Raw genomic sequence first — 21089 nt, 5'->3', positions numbered from 1 at the left:
ATATAAATGAAATATTGTTCAAAGCGGCGTTAAATCCAACTCACTCACTCACTTACCCGCCCACGCCCAGGCGCCTCAATCTTTAGGCAATAAACGTTCCTCAATACTGAACCTTACCATGCATGAATAATAGCTATACACAGCCGGGCGCATGCGTACAGCGCTGCAAGGAAATAGATAGCGATTGAAATACAAGTACAGCTTTAATTATAAGTCTATTCTATCGCAAGAAGGAAGCAGACTGAACCCAGTTGTGGACACTGGAGGCAAGGTTAGATCATAGATGCTTTCTTTCTTAACTCGTTTCATCCACATTATTTATAATTAAGATTACAGGTTTTCATGAGGGCGATGATTTTACTTTCTTTAAAAGTGTATATGTTAAGATTTAGCAGATATTTAACATTTGATTTACTAGTCTATATCCTGAAACCTCGTTGAATTTCACCATTGGGTAAGCTCAGCAGATATTTTCGCAGTATAGGACTAGTTTATCACAGTGACGTATTGTGCCACATAGAGAATCTCACCCGAGACCAAAGACACAAGGATGAGATTCTATAGATACATCATTTTCAATTTGTAAACAGCCATCAGCAGTGTCTTGAGAGTAAAAACTACAGTTATTGAAGTGATCTTCCCTGGGAGAGATCGCTTGATCTCACCCAAGCGGTTTCTCCCGTGGAATCCAGTTTGAGATGATAAATTTATTTCAATGTTCAATATTTACTATGCTTGTTGTAAGAGGCGACTAACGGGATCGGGTGGTCAGACTCACTGACTTGGTTGATGCATGTCATCGTATCCCGATTGCGTAGATCGATGCTCATGCCATCCATCACTGAAGTGTCTGGTCCAGACTCGATTATTTACAGACCGCCGTCATTTAGCTGGAATATTGCTGAGTGCGGCGTAAAACAACTAGTCCGGACTAATGTCGATTTTATTGTGCTTGTCCACTGAGATACTATGCCGCAGTTTAACATGAATACTGACTCCGAGCCGACCGGTTCTTGTTTTTGCCTATCAATACCGAGCGCTAGGCAGGGTAACAACACGTACCAACTTTTTAACGTCTTTGTGTATGACGCGGCGGGGGATCGAACTACCGACCTCCCGCTCTCCGGGCGGACGTGTATTATTTCCTTTGGGTTTTTCTACTTTGGGATCTGACTGGATTTGGCTATCTGATCAAATCGTGTGTGTGTCTGTCTGTGTGTCTTTGTGTGTATGTGTGTCTTTGTATGTACATATGTGTGTGTGTGTGTCTGTGTATGTGTGTGAGTCTGTGTTTGTTTTTGTCTGTTTGTATGTGTGTATGTGTTTTCTATATCACAGTCTTCCATCTTCCTTTTATCCTATGTAACTCGGGGTCAAGGGTGGACAAGTCGTCTAAGGCGCCCCGATTTACGTCCCTTGGACACGCCAGAAACCTATAATTGTGGGTTCGAATCCTGGTTCGCCCCGATTTTGTTTCTAGGTTTGTCAGCACCATACCCGTGCTCCTGGGTTTCACCGAAGTGATAAACGTCTGAGACCTGAATCACTTTGGGCTTTCCTCCCACATTAAGCTGACACGCCGTATAACTGGAATACTGTTAAAAGCGGCGTTAAACCCAACTCACTCACTCCTATGTAACTCATAGTATGTAAATCATTGGGTCTATAAATGTGAAGGGATTTCCCAACCCATTACCTGCGTTCTTGCAGCATGACACTCCTTGCATCAATCTGTCTGTCGGTGCTGGTCATCGTGGTGCCGGGGAAGTCACAGAACGTCGTCACGTTGCCGGGGGATATCCTGATGGGAGGGTTGTTCTCCATACAGTCAAGTGAAGGCGGCCAGTGTGCCGGCATCGACCGTGTCTCTGTTCAAATTCACGAAGCCGTTCGATGGACCCTCAAGCAACTCAATCGCCAGAACTTCATCCCAGGGATCACCCTAGGTAGGTAGAAGTATAACATGCTAATTATTTCCTGAATCTTAGCTGATGCATGATGCAACTAATTGACCCCCAGGCCTTCATCCCATTCGTCTTAATTAGCTGTGAAGAAATTGCGTCCATTATAACCTATAATCGTGGGTTCGAATCCTTGTTCTCCTTGATTATGTTTCTAGGTGTGTCAGCACCATACACGTGCTCGCGGTGAAGTGGTAAACGTCCGAGGCCTCCCTCACTTAGTTTGACACACCATGATATAACTGGAATGCAGTTCAAAGCGGCGTCAAACCAATCACCATCACTTAGTGACAATAATGATTTTGATCTTGACGTTCGTGTTGGTGTCATCACTAAAACGTTTACTGTGAGACAGCAGGTTCTTGAATTACAAGTGCAGAGATTGTGCTACTTACACGTAAAGAGCATCTTCCCGAGGCAAGGGAGTTAACTGACTATAAAAGTCCAGTTTCCACCCTTGCCGAACTAGGCTGGAATTTCTGGGGTCGATCGTAGCGCCACCAGTGGCTATTACGAGGTATGTCTCTTCTATATTGTAATATAACGGGCCGTACCCCGCGAAGTGAATCAAATCACTTGAGCACCTTGATTAAAAACATGAAATAAATCGCAAAATATCTGTCGACGCCCAGTTGGCGATACGCATGCTTTGCAAATCTTGCAGTCGACCGAAATCTGCAACTTGAAATCCATGTCGTTCGTTACGCGATTCTGATTGGACTGTACATAGACTCGTTAGTCCAGCCAAAATGTAACTCCAGAATTCCAGCAAGTTCGGCAAGGGTGGAAACTGGACTTTTATAGTCAGTTAATTCCCTTGCCTCGGGAAGATGGTAAAGAGAACCACTGAAGAAATATTTCGCTCATGGGGTTGGAGGGGGTTCGTGTTTGTGTTTTTATGTCTCGGCCCAAACATTTCTTTTGTGGTTAACTCAGCCTAATTGATAAATGCCACGGGGCTTCTGACGAAACGCGGGGACTTCAGTCCACCACGAGAAAACATCGACCACATCAGCAGGCCTGAGCAACCGATCATTGTGTTGTCACTACATGCATGTTAAACGAGAATCTAGTGGATATTTGCACGGGGATGCTAGGTTTTCAGCTGTGACTGAATATGTGCCATCGTCCATGTACATCGATCACAGGTTTGTCTGATCCAGATTCAATTACATCCACGTGTACCGTGATATAGCTGTTCTATTACTGACTACGACGTAACAGTGTGATAGTGAGTGAGTGAGTGAGTGCCCCTAACTAATATCGAGTCTGTACCTCTCTAACAGATGATACAAAGCATGGGTAATAGGACACGACGACACACAAGTCACCAAGCAGGACTGCACTTACTCGCATGACAAGCATGGGTTACTGGGAATCTATATACCCACTCCACCCCTACCCCCACCCCCACCCCCACCACCCCGCGGGTAAATACGGCGTAACAATTGTAGAATGTGTTTACTTTGATGTTGTTTTACTGGAGTATATCATTTTTCTTCGATGTTGTATAACTATAGCATATGTGTTTTCTTCGATGTTGTGTAACTATAGCATATATTTGTTCTTCGATGTCGTATAACTATAGCATATGTATTTTCTTCGATGTTGTAGATATCATATATTTGTTGTTCGATGTTGTATAACTATAGCATATGTGTTTTCTTCGATGTTATATAACTTTAGCACATGTGTTTTCTTCGATGCTGTAGATATGATATATTTGTTCTTCGATGTTGTATAACTATAGAATATGTGTTTTCTTCGATGCTGTAGATATCATATATTTGTTGTTCGATGTTGTATAACTATAGCATATATTTGTTCTTCGATGTTGTATAACTATAGCACATGTGTTTTCTTCGATGTTGTAGATATCATATATTTGTTGTTCGATGTTGTATAACTATAGCATATGTGTTTTCTTCGATGTTATATAACTTTAGCACATGTGTTTTCTTCGATGCTGTAGATATGATATATTTGTTCTTCGATGTTGTATAACTATAGAATATGTGTTTTCTTCGATGCTGTAGATATCATATATTTGTTGTTCGATGTTGTATAACTATAGCATATATTTGTTCTTCGATGTTGTATAACTATAGCACATGTGTTTTCTTCGATGTTGTAGATATCATATATTTGTTGTTCGATGTTGTATAACTATAGCATATGTGTTTTCTTCGATGTTATATAACTTTAGCACATGTGTTTTCTTCGATGCTGTAGATATGATATATATTTGTTCTTCGATTTTGTATAACTATAGAATATGTGTTTTCTTCGATGCTGTAGATATCATATGTGTTTTCTTCGATGTTGTATAACTTTAGCACATGTGTTTTCTTCGATGCTGTAGATATGATATATTTGTTCTTCGATGTTGTATAACTATAGAATATGTGTTTTCTTCGATGCTGTAGATATCATATGTGTTTTCTTCGATGTTATATAACTTTAGCACATGTGTTTTCTTCGATGCTGTAGATATCATATATTTGTTCTTCGATGTTGTATAACTATAGAATATGTGTTTTCTTCGATGCTGTAGATATCATATGTGTTTTCTTCGATGTTATATAACTATAGCATATGTTTTTTCTTCGATGTTAACATAGGTTTGATGGCCTACAAGACGTGTTCTCTGCCAGCTCTCGCCGTGAAACAGACATTGGAACTGATAGAGACAGCTTCCCGCAATGAAACATCATTTCTCTATGGTAGGTACCGGGGGCTCCTAAAGCTATTTTAACAGTTTCGAGGACGGTCAGGTAGCCTACAGTAATTTATAATAGACCTCGTCACGCCAAGACCCTGGGTCAATTGCAGGGTGCTATATTTACTGTGTCTTCGGGACGTTGTGGTTTGCCATGCCTGAATCATACGAAAGCCTAATGGTGCCACTTTGGTAGCATAATTATATTTTTCCTAAATCGAAATATTTCGTTATTTCAATTATTTTCTCGTCATTTCGACTTTTTTTTCTCGCAATTTCAATTACTTTCTCGTTATTTCGAGAACTCGAAATGTCAAATTTATCCTCGTTATTTAAATTATTTTCTCGTAATTTCGAGTTTTTGAAATAAAGAGAAAATATTCGAAATAACGACATAATAATCGAAATTGTAAGTTTTTGAAATAACGAGAAAATAATCGAAATAACAAGAAAAAACTCGAAGCAACGAGGAAGGTCAGGTAGCCTACAGCAACGAGAAAATAAACGAAATAACGAGAAAAAATCGAAGTAGCGAGAAAATATTAGAAATTACGAAGTTACAATCGAAATAACGTGGGGAGAAAATCGAAATTTCGAGAAAGTAAACAAATGATTCAAATAACGAGAACTACCGATTTAAGAAAAAATATGCTACCAGAGTGGCACCATTAGGCTTTCGTAGAGTCATTATTCATCGTCATAAAGAATCAAGACCAGGCACGATAATACTTGACAAGGAAATATATGTATTGTGCGATATTCCTCTTCAAAGACCTGAAAATGTACAAAGAAATATTTATACGGGAGCTTATAAATTAACAAAGTTGACCTATTCCAAATTTAAGCAACTTAATCTTTTTTTAAAAATGAATGAGACACAATCACGGACACAAAAAGCAAACGATTAATATCCTGGTTCTAAGCTTTAGCGCAAAACACACAAAAGCAGTAATCTCGAATTCATGAACGTGTTGACACAAATGCTTGCTTTAAACTACGATATTTTCTGAATACACTTTATACTTCCTATTCAGCGACAGGAAAAATATGTGTGTTTACTCGATGAATTAATAACAGCGACGCACATACAGGAATTAGTCTGAGGATATTCTGATAGTCAGATTGTCCAAGAAAAGGCTTGAAAAAATAATTATGCTGCAGACTTTGGCAAAAATAAAATAATTGTCTTCAACCAAAAGAAAATAGATTGTTGTAAGATGTTTGCTTTTTTTTATACTATTTAGGTTCATAGTTTTAATCAAAATACAGTAAACTACGGTTTTAACGAACACGCTTATAACGAGCATACGGATATAACGAACTTACTTTTTTGGTCCCGACTAATTGCTGTAGTTATGCGGTATATATGCTTATAACGAACTACGGTTATAACGAACTAAGGGGCGGTCGGGTAGCCTAGTGGTTAAAGCGTTCGCTCCTCACGCCGAAGACCCGGGGTCGAATCCCGACATGGGTACAATGTGTGAAGCCCAATTCTGGTGTCCCCCGCCGTGATATTGCTGGACTATTGCTAAAAGCGGTGTATAACCATACTCACTAACTCACTATAACGAACTAAAATTAGTAGTCCCTTTGAGTTCGTTATAACCGTACTTTACTGTAATGTCTGGTTTTGCAAGTGGAGCTGAAAACATACCTAGTCACCATACAATACAGGGATATATAATATGACACCGCTTACACTTTTGAATGTAACTATTATCAGTTTTCCTCTACCTGATTACTTAATGAGGACAAATGACATTTCAGCATAATGTGGACAAATCTGAGACAAATTAGCAAGTAGCAAACACTTCATATGAACGACATCGTCTATATTTACCCTGTTGACAACAAGTACTTTGTATGGACGGTTACTTCTTTATTTACACTGTTAATAACAAGAACATTGTATGGATGGCAGCTTCTTTATTTACACTGTCAATAAAAGGCACTTTGTATGGATGGCAACTTCTTTATTTACACTGTCAATAAAAGGCACTTTGTATGGATGGCAACTTCTTTATTTACACTGTCAATAACAAAAACATTGTATGGACTGCAACTTCTTTATTTACACTGTTTATAACAAACACTTTGTATGGCAACTTCTTTATTTACACTGTCAATAAAAGGCACTTTGTATGGATGGCAACTTCTTTATTTACACTGTTAATAAAAAGCACTTTGTATGGATGGCAACTTCTTTATTTACACTGTCAATAAAAGGCACTTTGTATGGACTGCAACTTCTTTATTTACACTGTCAATAAAAGGCACTTTGTATGGATGGCAACTTCTTTATTTACACTGTTAATAACAAACACTTTGAATGGCAACTTCTTTATTTACACTGTCAATAAAAGGCACTTTGTATGGATGGCAACTTCTTTATTTACACTGTCAATAACAAAAACATTATATGGACGGCAACTTCTTTATTTACACTGTTTATAACAAACACTTTGTATGGCAACTTCTTTATTTACACTGTCAATAAAAGGCACTTTGTATGGATGGCAACTTCTTTATTTACACTGTCAATAAAAGGCACTTTGTATGGATGGCAACTTCTTTATTTACACTGTTAATAACAAGAACATTGTATAGACGGCAACTTCTTTATTTACACTGTTAATAACAAACACTTTGTATGGCAACTTCTTTATTTACACTGTCAATAAAAGGCACTTTGTATGGATGGCAACTTCTTTATTTACACTGTTAATAAAAAGCACTTTGTATGGATGGCAACTTCTTTATTTACACTGTCAATAAAAGGCACTTTGTATGGATGGCAACTTCTTTATTTACACTGTCAATAACAAAAACATTATATGGACGGCAACTTCTTTATTTACACTGTTTATAACAAACACTTTGTATGGCAACTTCTTTATTTACACTGTCAATAAAAGGCACTTTGTATGGATGGCAACTTCTTTATTTACACTGTTAATAACAAGAACATTGTATAGACGGCAACTTCTTTATTTACACTGTTAATAACAAACACTTTGTATGGCAACTTCTTTATTTACACTGTCAATAAAAGGCACTTTGTATGGATGGCAACTTCTTTATTTACACTGTTAATAACAAACAATTTGTATGGCAACTTCTTTGTTCATACTGTTCAGAAATAGCAGTTTGTATGGATGCCAGCTTTAATCACACTGTCTGGGTGAGTGAATAGTGATACCTGGCCCCGGGATCATGAAAGTGGTCTTAGCTCAAATTTTGCTTAGCACGAATTTTGTCTTAAGAGTTAAGACAAAATATAGTCTTAAGTAAGTTTCATGATCCCGGGGCCAGGTGTTCGCAAAAAGGTGAGCTTATCCTTCCCCACCGGTGGCACCCGTCACAACCACATGTAAAAGCAAGTAAACTGTTCACCTGAAAAAGACACGGGAACATTAGGCACAAGTCAAAATAGGGAATTGCATCGGACATGCCCGCTACATATCTACCATTAAAAAGCTTTCATGGGGCCTTCTTAAAACATTGATCAAACAACTTTTGAGATAGAGTCGTACGACGTTCTTTGAAATATTCGTAGAGTATGCTCAATCGTACCTCAAACGTTGTGAAATGTAGACACCAAAGACTTGAGCTGCTGGAATATGGATGTAAAGGCAAGTTGACTATTGGAAAGCTGAAGTCATCCCTCCCCCCCCCCCCCGGGCCAGAATGGCCGCAGGGGGATTATGTCGTGGCGCAGTCCGTCCGTCCGTCCGTCTGTCTGTCTGTCCGTCTTTTCGTCCCACAGAGGGTACTAAGCCTGTGAAATCAACTCCTCCTACAGTTTCCAGAGAATATCCCTGACACTCTACACACAAGATGTCGCCATGTTGATGATACGCATATCCCAGTCCCGTTTCATTTCGACTAATTTTGACAGAGTTACTGCCCCTGTTTTACGGAGCTACATTTGCCTAATTGTGAGAGAGGGTACTAAGCTTGTGAAATCAACTCCTCCTACAGTTTCCAGAGAATATCCCTGACACTCTACACACAAGATGTTGACATGTTGATGATACGCATATCGCAGTCCCGTTTCATTTCGACTAATTTTGACAGAGTTACTGCCCCTGTTTTACGGAGCTTCATTTGCCTAATTGTGAGAGAGGGTACTAAGCTTGTGAAATCAATTCTTCACACTCTACACACAAGATGCCCCTGTTTTACGGAGCTTCATTTGACTCGTTAAAAAAATTCATGCGGGGGATGTTGTGCTCTCAGAGCACTCTTGTTATCATTCTGAAGTTTTGTGCGCAGATGTAAACATGAAACTGGTCTCCTTCATTTCTAGTTCAGGTGGGTAAATCAGATGTTTTGGGAAGTAGTAATACTAATGATTCACGATAGGACAATTTCGTACGCGTCTGCCAAAGAAAAAGGAACGTGGGAAAAAAGACCTTTCTGAAACATCACAACAACTAACTATATCACTTGATAATGAAACTAATGAAGAAGTAACAATGGACTTAGTGAGGTGAGGTGAAATTGGGTTTAACGTCGCGTCCAAGATTATTGCACTTATATAGCGATGTGCATGCTTGTACTAGTCCGGACTGATGCCGATTTATAGTGCTAGCACACTGAGATACCATGCTGCAGTTTAACATGAATACCCCACTCAGACACAGTATACTGACTCCGAGCCGACCAGTCCTTGTTGTAGCCCCTTAATGCCGAGCGCCAGACAGGGTAACACCAAGTACCATCTGTTAACGTCCTTTGGTATGACGCGCCCGGGGATCGAACCCCGGACCTTCCGCTCTCCGGGCCGACGCTCTACCACTAGACCACGGAGGCGGTCACAATAGTGACTTAGTACATGAAATAAGAATAAAGTTTTTCCTTCCTTACGTTTCTCATGTGGGATAGTGGTGTACAAAGTTGAAAAATCAAATGTTTTGACAGAATTGAACCTGGTTCTTTTCTGAGCTTGTAAGAAGTCAAACAAAAATCCTTTGCGTTTTATAGAAACTACATGGTATTTATTAATTCCACTTGTCACAAATACTTTCTGTGAATATAAAAAAGTCCTTTCTTATAATCCATGCTTGACGTAAAAGGTGACTATGCTTGTCGTACAAGGCGACTAACGGGATCGGGTGGTCAGACTCGCTGACTTGGTTGAAGCATGTCATTGATCCCAATTGCCTGGATCGATGTTCATGATATCAATCACTGGATTGTCTGGTCCAGACTCGATTATGTACACAGACCGCCGTCATATAGCTAGAATATTGCTGAGTGCGGCGTTAAACAACAAACCAACCAGCCAAATCCTTCCTCATAGATGATCGTTGAGGCAGAGATTTAGTGGTACGTTTCCTGGACCCTGCGATATCTTCCTTTAGTTTTATGGAGCTTTGGAATGGAGTCTTTTGAGGTCATACAGGTGGCATGATTTGATATGTCACTTAGACCAAGCTCTTTAATCAAATAATTAATATAGTGATGCTGGCACATAAGGGTTATGTAATCGGAGGCCTTGCCATTTGGAAAGCCTACATACTATTCCTGAAGGGCAACCAGATTTTGAATGGGTTTATTCCAAATCTGTTCCTATTTTCAGTTTTTGCATTCTATCAATGACAACTTTACACACTGACTTGAAATCTAGTGTACTAGACAGTATATTTCCTGAAGAACTTTCACACAGAGGATATTGAATGATCGGGTATCTTGATAGCGTATTTTCCTGATGATTTTCAGGTATTCTTGGTCCAGAAACCACATCAGAAACTCAGCCAGTGTCACGTCTGCTAAGCTCACTTCCGGTAGACGATCGTCTGCTACAGGTCAGCTACTCAGCCACAGCCGCCAGTCTCACCGATAAAACTATCTACAAAAATCTGTACCGTGTCATAGTGGCAGACAATGTCCAAGTGGAGGTAAGACAAGACAAGCATTTTAAAGCCAATCTGAAACTCATTTCAATTCAAGACTCTTGTCATGTTAAATCACGCTGTGTCCTCTGTATATCATATCTGTTGGCCCTATTATTAATGCCGCAGGTTACTGCATTAATTATTATCATTCCCCTGAGGTGCATCTCTTGAGAACATATCTATCATATCTTCGCAGGTCATGCTGCAGCTAATTCAACAGTTGAAATGGAACTATGTTGCCATTAGCTACGAGAATGATTCCTATAGCATTGAAGGTGCAACAGCTTTGAAAGTAGAATCTGAACGTCGGGGAATCTGCATTCCTGTATTTGAAATGATCACTACGACAAGCAGTATTGTTTCCCTGCGAGAAAAGTTGGACATCAAGTCAAGCCCTGTTTCAGGGATGGTGTTCTTCGGACGAAGACAGACTGTCACTCGAGTTTTGGAATACCTTGATGAACACCTACTTAATGATCAGTTTCAGATGATTGTGTCCGAGGCGTTAGCACTGGAACCATCGTATCTACAAAACGGTCAGAATAATGTATTTGATCGAGCAAAAGGGCTTCTTCTACCGACTCCAGTGTATGAACCAATACCTGAATTTACCTCTCACTGGAACACTCTGTTTCAAAATGCAACAACATTCCGTGAAGAAGCAAAAGAAAACCATTGGTTATCCCTTTACTTCCGGTCTTTGACTGGATGCGATTTACGTCCAGAAACTGACATTATCAAGTGCTGGAGTGACTCGTCCAACAGCTATGAAATCACCCAACAACCTCTCTTTATTTCCTATGCAGTTCTAGCCACTGGTGTGATGGCACAGGTCTTCAAGAACGTCATCAGTCGGACTTGTGGTGCAGGGAACACAATATGCAATGCCATGAGAGACGTATCACAGGGAACCTTAATTGCAGAAATTGAAAAGCTGAGACTGAAACCCTCAGATCTGATGGGTAGTTTATTTCCAGGAAGGGGAAACATATCCTTCAGCAAAGGCGAGATGCACCTGTACACTGAGAAGAGCTTGTACGAAATATACAACTACAAGAGGAATCATACAGAATTTAACTTTCATAAGGTAGGTCATAATGGAATATAAATTTTCAATGCAAGAAAATTCCATTGGGCGTAAAGGACAAAATAGCTGTGAAAATTATATGAATGGACCACTGAAAATCAATTATGACACCAGGTGTTCGCGAAAATGGTAAACATTACCTGCCCTACCAGTAGCACCCGCCATTTACACCAGCCTTTGCTCGTCAAGTCTTCCGCCTGATATATAAAGCCACGCTTAATTTGAATATTCTAGGAAACGTAACACAGTGTTTAGCAACGTTAATGAAGTCAGACCAGTATTTAAAATTGTCCATCTTGGCAGTGTGTGAATGAAGTGCTTCTAAATAAATGTTTTCTCTTGTGGTCTAGAAATTATGGTCTCAAGAAGGTTCGATACTGCTTATGGACCAGTTAGATTGCATGACTCTTAAAGGTCATAGTGCCATATACATCTTCTCCGATGTACCGCTGAGTTCGCGTTTCCACATGTTTGCTAAATGCACACAGGTGAAGTAATTTAACAACAGTTCAAAAGTATTTTTCTTTGCATTTCAGGTTGGCTCTTTCAATGGATCACTGAAGTTGTCCCTTGATCAAATTCAATCCTTCGATAAATCTGGCAAAAAGGGCAGCCCAGTTCCTGGTAATTGTCACAAGGGATACAACTGTCCAGAATGCCTTAAAGACCCATTGGAGGAGATCATACACATTAAAGGGGACTATTATGTTGTTGCTCTTGTTCCCATACACAACAGACGAAGCACTGATGGAGACTCCCTAAACGTCTTCAGGTGTGGCCCCTTAAGGTCAGCTATAGGTGTAGACATTGCAGAGGCTTTGATGTTTGCTACAAAAGATGTGAACAACAAAACAGGAGAATTTCCATCAGTTCTTGGTAACACATCCATAGGGTTGGTTGTGCTGGACACATGCAACAACCCTGTGATAATTAGGGATAAAATTGTGAAATTACATAAAGGTGAACTTCATCTCGGGGGTGGGGTCCAAAGTTCAGCGATAAGTGACAAAGTAATTGGCTACATAGGGCCATTAGCGAGTTCGATCAGCATTCCACTAGCATCCACAATGAAACAACTGGACCAACTGTTTATAGCCTATGCCTCTACTAGTTCCAAGTTAAGAGCGAGGAACAAATACCCAACGTTCATGAGAACAGCATCATCACTGGATGACCAAGTGCAACCAATGATGAAGGTAGCCAAGAAGCTCAGAGCCAAGTACATCCAGGTGTTGTACACTGATGAGGCGTATGGACAGTCTGGTCGGGATTCTGTCCTGGAAGGAGCTAACAAGGCAGGAGTTTGTGTAGCACAAAGCGTACCAGTGAAAGAAGACATTGATCCAAAACGATATGTGGGCATCGTGTATAAACTGAGACAGTTTAGGGCAGCCAGAATGGTGATTGTGTTTTCCCGATCACACACCACACCAGCTCTGATGACAGCTGTCAGTGAAGAGATTAAACTGGGAGAGTTTATTTTCTTTGGATCTGGAGAGGGCTGGGCTAGACGGACTAACGTTATTAAAGGCAACTACAACCTGAAAGGAAGCTTCACCATGGCTCAGGATCTTCCAGTTGACCCACATTTTGAACAGTATTTTCGCAATATCAGCAGCTCTTCCGATGTAAACCCCTGGCTGAGACCATTTTTGGAGAAAAGGGCAAACTGTTTCTTTCCAGGCAGTTTTCTGAAAAAGGACAAACAGGAATGTACTTCCTCACTGCTCTCAAGTCACCATCAGATTGACACATGGGTCCCATTCGCTACCACTGCCTTGTATGCCTTGGTCCGAGGTTTCAGAAGCAGCCTTCATCATGTCTGTCGAGGGACTGCCACAAAGTGTCCAGAATACTCAACCTCTGAGCTGATCCGCTACACCAAAGATGTTCAGCTGGACGTCTACAGGGACGGCAAACAACGTCGTGTATTTGATGAGGGCGGAAATGGTGCAAGTGGATTTCGGATCTCTCAGCTAGTTCCAGGAATTGGATCTGATGACCTTGAATACAAAGACGTAAGTATTCTATGCGTGTATGTCGTTTATATCAATTTCTGCCTAAGGATCTCAAAATTCCACAAGCAGTAACATCAACTAATCAAATATCTAATGAACTTATATCTGTCAGATGATCTTATGATAAAAAATTGATAAATAAATCCCGACTTCTCCATCTACACGAGCATCTATGTCTGATGATGATGTTGACAGACGTTGTATTGTATTTAAGAACTCTATGCAAAACTGAAATTGATTATCTATACCTCTTCGGTAAAAGTGAAAGAAGTATATCTCACCGCAGATTTGTTAATATATACTTTTTGTGCTCACTGTTTTTCCTACTGTAGTGAGTGAGTGTGTTTTTATGCGCTTTTAGCAATATTCTAGCAATATCACGGCGGGGGATACCAGAAATGGGTTTCATACTTTTCCGACTGTGAAGGAAATACATCGTGCTGATCAGATATTTTATAGATTAAAGTGGAAACATTGTGACCACTTGTAAATTGTACAATAAATGGAATGTATGTTTCACTTTAGGCCACTGGAAAACATGTCCTAACGAGGTTATGTTACCTGGAATGAAATTAGGCCATATGTATTATTATATCTGAAAAGAATATCAACGTTTTAAAGTTCCATCTGGTGTCAATACATGTAAAATTGATGACATGAGAACTTGTTTTTCCCGCTGAAGAACTGAAATAAAATTAATTCACAAAACAAAAAAGACACTGTGCGTCTTTATTTTCAATCCTTGAAAAGAAGGTGAACAAATAGTGTTCAAGTACATTGCCATCCACCACCTTGTGTGACCACCCTTCCATATGTATGCATCATTCAATGCCTTTTTTCATAGATGATGCTTATAATGTTCTTGGGTAGGTTGGCATGGCCGCTGGGGACGTCTTCACTTTCAAAATGGATGAACAGGACCTGAGAATTACCTACACTGCAAACTGCCCAAGTCAATATGAGTGCGACAAGTGTACATTTGAAACAACAGCGGGTATGGCCAGGTACGTTTGACTGGTATAAGGATTACATTTAGCTGTCTTTACGTTTTCTGCTGTCCTGTTCCTCGTGATTATCTAAGAACGAATTTTGATTCAGGATCATATACACGTTGTAAGCTGTGATTGAATTGGGAACTGTTCTTAAATAGATAGTTGAACTTTGATACAGCTTGTATTTGTGATCAACACCGACACAAACTGCTAAATAATTCCTGGATAACAGAGGTAAATAGCATTTACTGATGACCCTGCCCTATCTGTTTTATGAACTATCAATTGATGACTTCACTTAATCAGCTCCAAATGTTTTACTTTGTTGTTTTGAACTATCAACTAAGGACTTCACTTAATCAGTGAGTGAGTGAGTGAGTAAGGTTTTACGCTGATTTTAGCAATATTCCTGCAATATCACGGCATGGGGGAAACCAGAAATGGGCTTCACACATTGTACCCATGTCGGGAATCGAACCCGGGTCTTTGGCGTGACGAGCGAACGCTTTAACCACTAGGCTACCCGACCGCCCCTTCACTTAATCAGCTGAACATGTGTAACTTTGTTGTTTTGAACTATGAACTAATGACTTCACTTAATCAGCTCCAAATGATTTACTTTGTTGTTTTGAACTATCAACAAATGACTTCACTTAATCAGCTCAACATGTTTTACTTTGTTGTTTTGAACTATCAACTAATGACTTCACTTAATCAGCTCAAAATGTCTTATTTTGTTGTTTCCCTGTCACTCAAATCTTTGTTCGACTGAAAACAGGGGGCGCTTGTGGCCCAGTCGTCTACGGCGCCACAACTCGCTGTGCAGAGTTGCATCCCATTCGGCACTTCAGGGCGATAACTGGAATTTTCAAAGCGGCTTCACTCACTCACTCACTCACTCACCCACCCACTCACTCACTCACTCCATCAGTAAATCAGCTCAAATTGTTCCACTCTGTAATTTAAACATTTTTTGGACATTATAGGACCAGGTAATTTGTGTGTCATCGCGCACCGATGCAGCGGACCTTATCTCATGTTATCGTAAACTTGTTTGCCTGGTCTTTAGGTTGTTTACAGGCCGGCTCAGCATTGCACGACACTCCCTGACACTAGATTGTTGTCTTCTATTGTCAGCGGCATCTCTGTTGAACTGATGGCGGCTTTAGCAGGGGAAGGAGCAGCTATCCTTGTTCTGGCTGTGACGGTCATCGTCATGTGTGTAAAATACAGACGCCAAAGGGGTAACAGTTTTCATCGCTATTTAATGGGAACCTCATTTTAGCTGTCTGGAAATATGGGTACTGTTTAACGGGAGGAATGTACACAGCTTAAATGTATATAAATCACTTGGACTTATGTCTCACATTAGCAAATATAATTTGGCCTGTCATATATTATACATTATACTACAGTGTAGATATGTTGCTCGAATTTGTCCATTGCCATATTGGTTTTCTCATATGCAACCCTGGGGAATTATTCCACGTGTGATTTGGTGTTTTTAAAAGGTCAAGGTCACTGTGAGAATTTCGTTGTATGATACCTGGAGTATATCTGGTTGGAAAACCATAAATCTTGTAGTGATCACGTTTTGGAGCCAGGTGAAGGTCGCCAAAGATCACATTATGACACATGGCACAAACTTTGGCAATATGTGGTCAAACGCATGCGAAAACGAATATGAAATATACACAACCAAATCAACAACTGTCATACGTCATGGTCGTGTCAACACACACACACACACACACACACACACACACACCCTCTCACTCACTCACCCTCTCACTCACTCACCCTCTCACTCACTCACCCTCTCACTCACTCACCCTCTCACCCTCTCACTCACTCACACACACTCCCTCTCACTCACTCACTCACTCACACACACTCCCTCTCACTCACACACACACACACACACACACACACTCCCTCTCACTCACTCACTCACTCACACACACTCCCTCTCACTCACTCACTCACTCACTCACACACACACACACACACACACACACACACACACACACACACACATCATTGTCGAATGTTATTTTGTAAAACTCCAAGTGAAGCTTCAGATTCGTCTTCTATCATCTAAGGATGTTGCATCGCCAGGTATAGAAAGGGCTTAACAACTACACGTTATACTTTAGACATTGACTTTACGAATAGTAAGCGATAGCAACTACATATTTGTAACATTCTCTATGTTCATGGCTGAGGCCATGGTTAATGTCATCAGACTGAAAGTGCTGTCTTGTCCTATAAAGGTGACTGGATATATGGTTCTGTTATAGCTGTAGTGTATAAGGAGTGTGTACCGACGTATGTGTGCGTGCGTGCGTGCGTGCGTGCGTGCGTGCGTGAAATTTCAGGCGTGTTACTGTCTGTTTCAAGATCTTTCGGGACTTAAAATGACATGCTTTCTGCATTGTTGTATTTAATCTGCCTTACCTGAATTTCGTACCAGTCATATATGTCATATTTGGGGGTTGGTGACCAATGATTCTTTATTATTTAACGTTTGTTTGAAGGGGCGCCCAACAGTGGAGATAAAGCAGATACAGGTAATACATTTAGCATGTCAGAAATGTTCGTCGAGAGCGTGTTTAACAGTTTATCAAACATTTAACAGCCGCCTAACTTAATATGCAATGAGGTGAGGTGAGGTGAAATAGGGTTTTACGTCGCGTCCAAGATTATTGCACTTATATAGCGACGTGCATGCACGTGTATGTGTGTGTGGCTGCTTGTACTAGTCCGGACTGATGCCGATTTATAGTGCTAGCACACTGTGATACCATGCCGCAGTTTAACATGAATACCCCACTCAGACACAGTATACTGACTCCGAGCCGACCAGTCCTTGTTTTAGCCCCTTAATGCCGAGCGCCAGACAGGGGAACAACAAGTACCATCTTTTAACGTCTTTTGGTATGACGCGGCTGGGGATCGAACGCCGGTCCTTCCGCTCTCCGGGCGGACGCTCTACCATTAAACCACGGAGGCGGTCAATATGCAATGAGCATTGTGATGTGAGTGTAGAGTTATGGTAACATACCATGATGTGGGGTGAAATGTCGAGTTACCGTCGAGTTGAAGAGGATTTTACTGCATGCGTGTGTATGTATCCGGGATTTAGCCGTTAGTATAGTGCTAGCCAACTTACCTTATGCTGCAAATGTGACATGACTACGAGCCACTCTTTGTATTGTACCCTCAATGTCAAGCACCAGCCAGGGCAACAAGTACCATCTATCAACCTATATTGGTATGACGCGGCCAGGGATCGAACACCAATCTTGCGCTCTCCGTGCAGGCACTCTGTCTACTGTACCATAGTTCCGGTCCGCATACCACGAATGCATTTCATATGAACCATCAGTGGGATCTTGAGACAGATCACTGTATCTCTGTTAATGAGTACGGATTCTCTCTCAATGTACTGAAGGTAAATTATACAAACAGTTGACAACAGCAGACAGTTTACCATATTCTTAAGCGTAATTCTTGATATTTTATTATGTACATGTTATTTTTAGATTATGACTCCATTGATGTCCTGTCTGCCTCAGAGGACAGAGGTGAGTAGATCATGGATGTGAAAAAAAAATCATAAATACAAAAACAAAACAAAAAAATAAAAAAAGATGTGGAACTGTGCAGGCCATACCAGGGCCCACTTGCACAAAGCGATCTTAGCGCTAAGACTATTGTAAGCCTATGCTGAAGTATGGGAGTTAAGATCATCTTAGCGCTAAGATCGCTTTGTGCAAGTGGGCCCAGAGATCGTTACTAGAATACAGCGCACGGACGGATGATTATTGATGAAGGGAAAGTATACATGTCTACATCATCCGCACGTTACAATTGAGAACGTCCAAAAAATACCTTAGACAATGGTAACACAGAAAAGACGTTCCAGATCACTTAGCGGATTTGTTGTGGCCAAAAAGGTTTGCACAGTTTGTCGAAACAGTTTCGTTGACGTTACTTGTAAAGTTATGTAATAAAGAACAAACATATCAAAATGTTCATTTGGTGCAGAGGGGGGCTGCACACAGTATTGTAAACGCAATTTTAGTCGCCTTCTGTTTGAACGATTCTATTTTTTAATATAATTATATGCCGTGTTCATATTGGATTAATGACATTCAGGTATATTTCTTATTTCGATTATTAGGGTACCTGTCTGATTTTTCAGAACCACCTTATCTTTCAGTTTTTTCTAGATGGTGTATGTGTGGGCGTGTGTGTTTGTGTATAGGCATGTGTGTATGTGTGAGCGTGTGTGTGTGTGTGTATGTGTGGGCGTGTGTGTGGAAGGGGGGGGGGGGGGCGTGTGGGCGTGTTTGTATGTGTATAGGCATGTGTGTATGGAGAGGCCACAGAGTATTTTGACCTTAAATTGTCTGGATTTTGTCAGTTGATTATAGCTTGCGAATTGCCATTTTACGAAAGTGCGATAAATGTAGCTGTATATATCCAGAGTTGAACCCCCAATGCTGCGTTAATAATGTCTTCATACAAAGTGCAAACCACTAGAAAATATAACTATAAGCATGTTCTCTACTCTACAGGAATGTACTTGAGGGCAGTGCCGGAAGCGAGGAGAGAAAGTCTGCCGGCGCAGTAACTATGCCCTGCTGTTCCAAGACGAATCTTTGACGATGGCCCATTGTCTCGGGGCAATTGTTAGTGTTTACTGTAAACCAGTACTGTGGCAATACTAAAACCCATGTAATGGTGCCATGAAGTTTGGAAACGATACAGATGTAAGAGACGGTACTCAACTACTGAGTGCAGGCAACAGCGAAAACGCAACGTTTTCTTGTACATATAAATATTCTCTTAATAAAACTATCAATGCCTTCAACCGAAATTGACGATTTTAAACGACTTTCTAGCAGTATTGCTTAACCCTCAGTTGACCTTGAAGATACATTCTGCTTCGAGCAAGACTTGATCCAGTTGGCAATACCTGCAAGTTTCATGTTTAAATGCTAGCTTGAATTTCTCTTTCACTGTCAATGTATCAAGCAATGGCGTGTAATACACTTTACAATATCTGCACCAGAGCTCAAGCGGAGACTGGACAATGTAGAGTCCTTCTTTTTGCGAACACCTGGTGTCATTATTACTTGATTGTGATTTCTAAGCACATACTTATGATATAGTCGGAATCGTACAATGAGATGCCCTATGATTATGGAAAGGGTTTTGTAGATTTTATTGAAAAAAATTCATCTCGTATGTTTTTTTCTGATTTACTTATTTTCTGTTCAAATCGTTATTTTTCACATTTTTTAAATATAAATAGTAAATGTAACACACAGTATAGTCGTATCACTGAATCGGAGAGCACATCTTCACTCACATACTGAACTTTCTATATTAAGCAGTCATTCTTCAAACACCTTAAGCAGTTTGAGTCGTTAGCGATAATTTGATTGAACGATGGGGATCGGATTATTTAAATCATGGAACGCGTGCGTCGCTATAAATTTTGTTTTACTGACTTACATACAGTAAACTACAGTTATAACGAACTTAAAGGGACCACTAATTTTAGTTCGTTGTAGCCGTAGTTCGTTATATGCATGTATACAACATAACTACAGCAAATAGTCGGGACAAAAAAGTAAGTTCGTTATATCCGTCAGTTCGTTATAAGCGTGTTCGTTATAAACGTAGTTTACTGTACATGTATTACCTCACGGAACTCTTTGAACTTGTAAGTGGCTGTTCTCTGTGGAAAATTCTTAAACTAACTAAAATACGATATTTCATGGTTGTCTGGTTAGGCCACAATAAATTATTCCCAATTAACAACAGTTTGCCAATGATAGGACATTATGTCTTTGTCCATCATCTTATTTGTTGTCCAAGTAAAAACCGGAAACGATGACCGTTGATATTTTTTCTTGTACGTCGAGAAGGCTGCAACCAATTTGATGCACATGCATATACATACATATTTAAAACTTCGCAACATGTAAACAATTCCTTATATTGAAGTCATTCAGACATACGTTTGGGGCCATCGTCATTTTTTGATTGAACTTCAATTTAACTTGTAAACACAAAAAGAGTGAGTGAGTATGTCTTAACACCGCCTTTAGCTATATTCCAGCAATATCAAGTCGGGGGACACCAGAAATGGGCTTCACACATTGTACCCATGTGGGGAACCAACATGAAAAGAGAAACTTAAAATTTATAATGAATATTATGTACATTTTACATTGAATAAACATTTTTAACAAACAAGCATTGCTTTCTTCCTACTTAACACAGTTGCAAAATACAAGCGACTGAGTAAGTGAGTTACACAGATCTTGTTGGTGAATCACTTTATTACTTTGGTTCACTAGGTAGGAATCTATGTCACCAAGCAACGATCATG

General features: G+C 40.1%; 1 protein-coding gene across 1 annotated transcript; it reads left to right on the top strand.

Annotated features, from left to right (window-relative positions):
* The first annotated feature begins 228 nt into the window (after positions 1–228).
* Positions 229–20280, top strand: LOC124141188. The gene is made up of 11 exons (XM_048392243.1): positions 229–271; positions 1711–1946; positions 4583–4684; positions 10408–10586; positions 10780–11670; positions 12207–13688; positions 14559–14692; positions 15818–15924; positions 17218–17250; positions 18226–18267; positions 19264–20280. The coding sequence occupies exons 2-11, from the start codon at positions 1712–1714 to the stop codon at positions 19317–19319; spliced, it is 3261 nt and encodes a 1086-aa protein (XP_048248200.1). The 5' UTR covers positions 229–271; position 1711; the 3' UTR covers positions 19320–20280.
* Positions 20281–21089: the final 809 nt, after the last annotated feature.

Source organism: Haliotis rufescens, unplaced genomic scaffold (genome assembly GCF_023055435.1).
Source record: "Haliotis rufescens isolate VD_foot unplaced genomic scaffold, xgHalRufe1.0.p SCAF_11, whole genome shotgun sequence".
NCBI lineage: Eukaryota > Metazoa > Mollusca > Gastropoda > Lepetellida > Haliotidae > Haliotis > Haliotis rufescens.
Note: the sequence above shows the minus strand (reverse complement) of the source record. Positions and strands in the feature narration are given on the sequence as shown.